The 2,194-nt window shown below is 30.9% G+C and overlaps 1 protein-coding gene across 1 annotated transcript in view; it reads left to right on the top strand.

Moving 5' to 3' along the window:
- LOC106883108 (glutamate receptor ionotropic, kainate 2-like) overlaps positions 1-2,194 on the top strand; it is a 676,112-nt gene that overhangs the window by 488,110 nt on the left and 185,808 nt on the right. Inside the window, exon 2 of the mRNA XM_052975463.1 lies at positions 150-311. Within this exon, the coding sequence (XP_052831423.1) occupies positions 150-311 (162 nt within the window). The remainder of the gene's footprint in view (positions 1-149; positions 312-2,194) is intronic.

Genomic DNA, 2,194 nt, shown 5'->3' on the forward strand with positions numbered 1-2,194 from the left:
ATATATATATATATATACATATATATATGCATGCATGTATACATACATACGTACATACATACGTTCATATATTTATATATGCATATTTCTCGCTTGTATATGTGTTGAAACGTTTAACTTCATTTTCCTTTTCTTGTGTCTATTTCTAGGTGGGCTGTTTGGTGAGAACGATGAAGACCCCAGCGTAGAGAATACATTCAAATATGCTCTTTACAGATTAAATCATGACCGCACGATTTTGGAAAAGACAAAGGTCATATATGACATCCAGCGTGTACCTCCACACGACGGCTTTTTAGCATCTAAGAAAGGTAAGTAAATTCCCATACATTTGGTGATATAAACATATATATTTTGAAACTAACACTGCTTTTTGCTGCGCATAGCTTAATACCATTCAGCCAGCTGACTAATTGGAAATCATTGGTTTTATCATTTAATAATTCTTTATATCACTAACGATGGATCTTTGTCTTTGCATGTACTTTCCAAAAGAAACTAGTTGCTGACGATGTTTTATTTTGTAAAATGCACATCTAGCAGACTCCTAGCGTCGGTGTTGGACGATTTTCGTCTACTTTTGCATTGGACAAATACTATAGTTACTTACTTTCTGTCTATATTAAGTAAGATGCATAGTTATAATCATGTATCTATATAGGTCTTCTTCTATTTTAGTGTATCTGATGGGAAATGCAATATTATTTATGTGTATCATGATAAGAAGTGTCCACAAGGCAGTCGCTTCTGATTTTATTGGCTTTCATTTGATATCATGGAAAACAAATATCATAAATTCTCTATACGATGGAATATTTAGTCCAGCGTAACAATATACTACAGACACAAATATTGGTGAGCGTAAACAGTACAATAAATTAAGATATGAATATATACGTTTAAGATAGCAAAATATTTTAAGATATTAATATATGTCTTCAATAGTAAAATATATGACGATATGAATACATAAGTTTTAAATAGAAAATTGTTTTAAAATATGAATATATAATTGTTAGATAGTAAAATATATCCAAATATGAATGCAATTAGTCTTAAATGGTAAAATATACTAAGATAGGTGCAGGAGTGGCTGTGTGGTAAATAGTTCAGGTCCATTGCAGCTTGGGCAGGTGTCTTCTGGCATAGCCTCGAGCCGACCAAAGCCTTGTGAGTGAATTTGGTAGACGGAAACTGAAAGCCCGTCGTATATATATATATATATATATATATATATATGTATATATATATGTATATATATTATTTACATTATTTACATTTGACGGATATTTGTCCTCATCTTGTTTGTTGTTAACACAACGTTTCGGCTGATATACCCTCCAGCCTTCGTCAGGTGTCTTGGGGAAATTTTCGAACCTGGGTTCTCATTCCTAACGATGTTACTACTATTATTATTATATTATTATTATTATTATTATTATTACTATTATTAATCAGGTCGCTGCCGTGAATCGAACTCGGAACCTTGGGGTTAGTAGCCCGCGCTCTTAACCACTACGCCATATGCTTAATAATAATAATAATAATAATAATAATATAATAATAGTAGTAACATCGTTAGGAATGAGAACCCAGGTTCGAAATTTCCCCAAGTAAAAAAACAAAAAATATATCGTATATAGTAAAATATATTAAGATATGAACATTAAGTCTCTTAGTTTCTATATCTTGGAGATGTAAGATATACAAGTATATATTATATATGTTGCAAATATTATCCAATAAAATACTCATTGCTCGCAGAGAAGTGAACAGAGATGCGAATTATGTAAAAAATAATATGCCAGTCTGCTGGAGTTTTTCTTAACATATGTTTGATCACAATCGTGACATCTTAAACGTTATGACAAGCATGAGTATTAGTACAGTGTGATGTATGTGGTGTTTGTGCGTCTGAAGGTCGGTAGGTTTGTCCTTAGGTAAGGCTATTAAACATGTGTATATATGAATCTGTTCGAGTGTTTGTGTATGAGACTATAATTGAATATAAGTCAAATATTATATTATATATAAACTTGTATCTTGAGTAGAACTGCCGATTGAGTAGATCTACAGAACTGCTATCAATATGTAAATAACCTATATGTACATACATATATATATATATATATATATATATGCACACACAAACACACACACACACAGATATGCATATATATATATATATATATAT

This window comes from Octopus bimaculoides, chromosome 21, assembly GCF_001194135.2.
Source record: "Octopus bimaculoides isolate UCB-OBI-ISO-001 chromosome 21, ASM119413v2, whole genome shotgun sequence".
In the NCBI taxonomy this organism is placed as follows: Eukaryota; Metazoa; Mollusca; class Cephalopoda; order Octopoda; family Octopodidae; genus Octopus; species Octopus bimaculoides.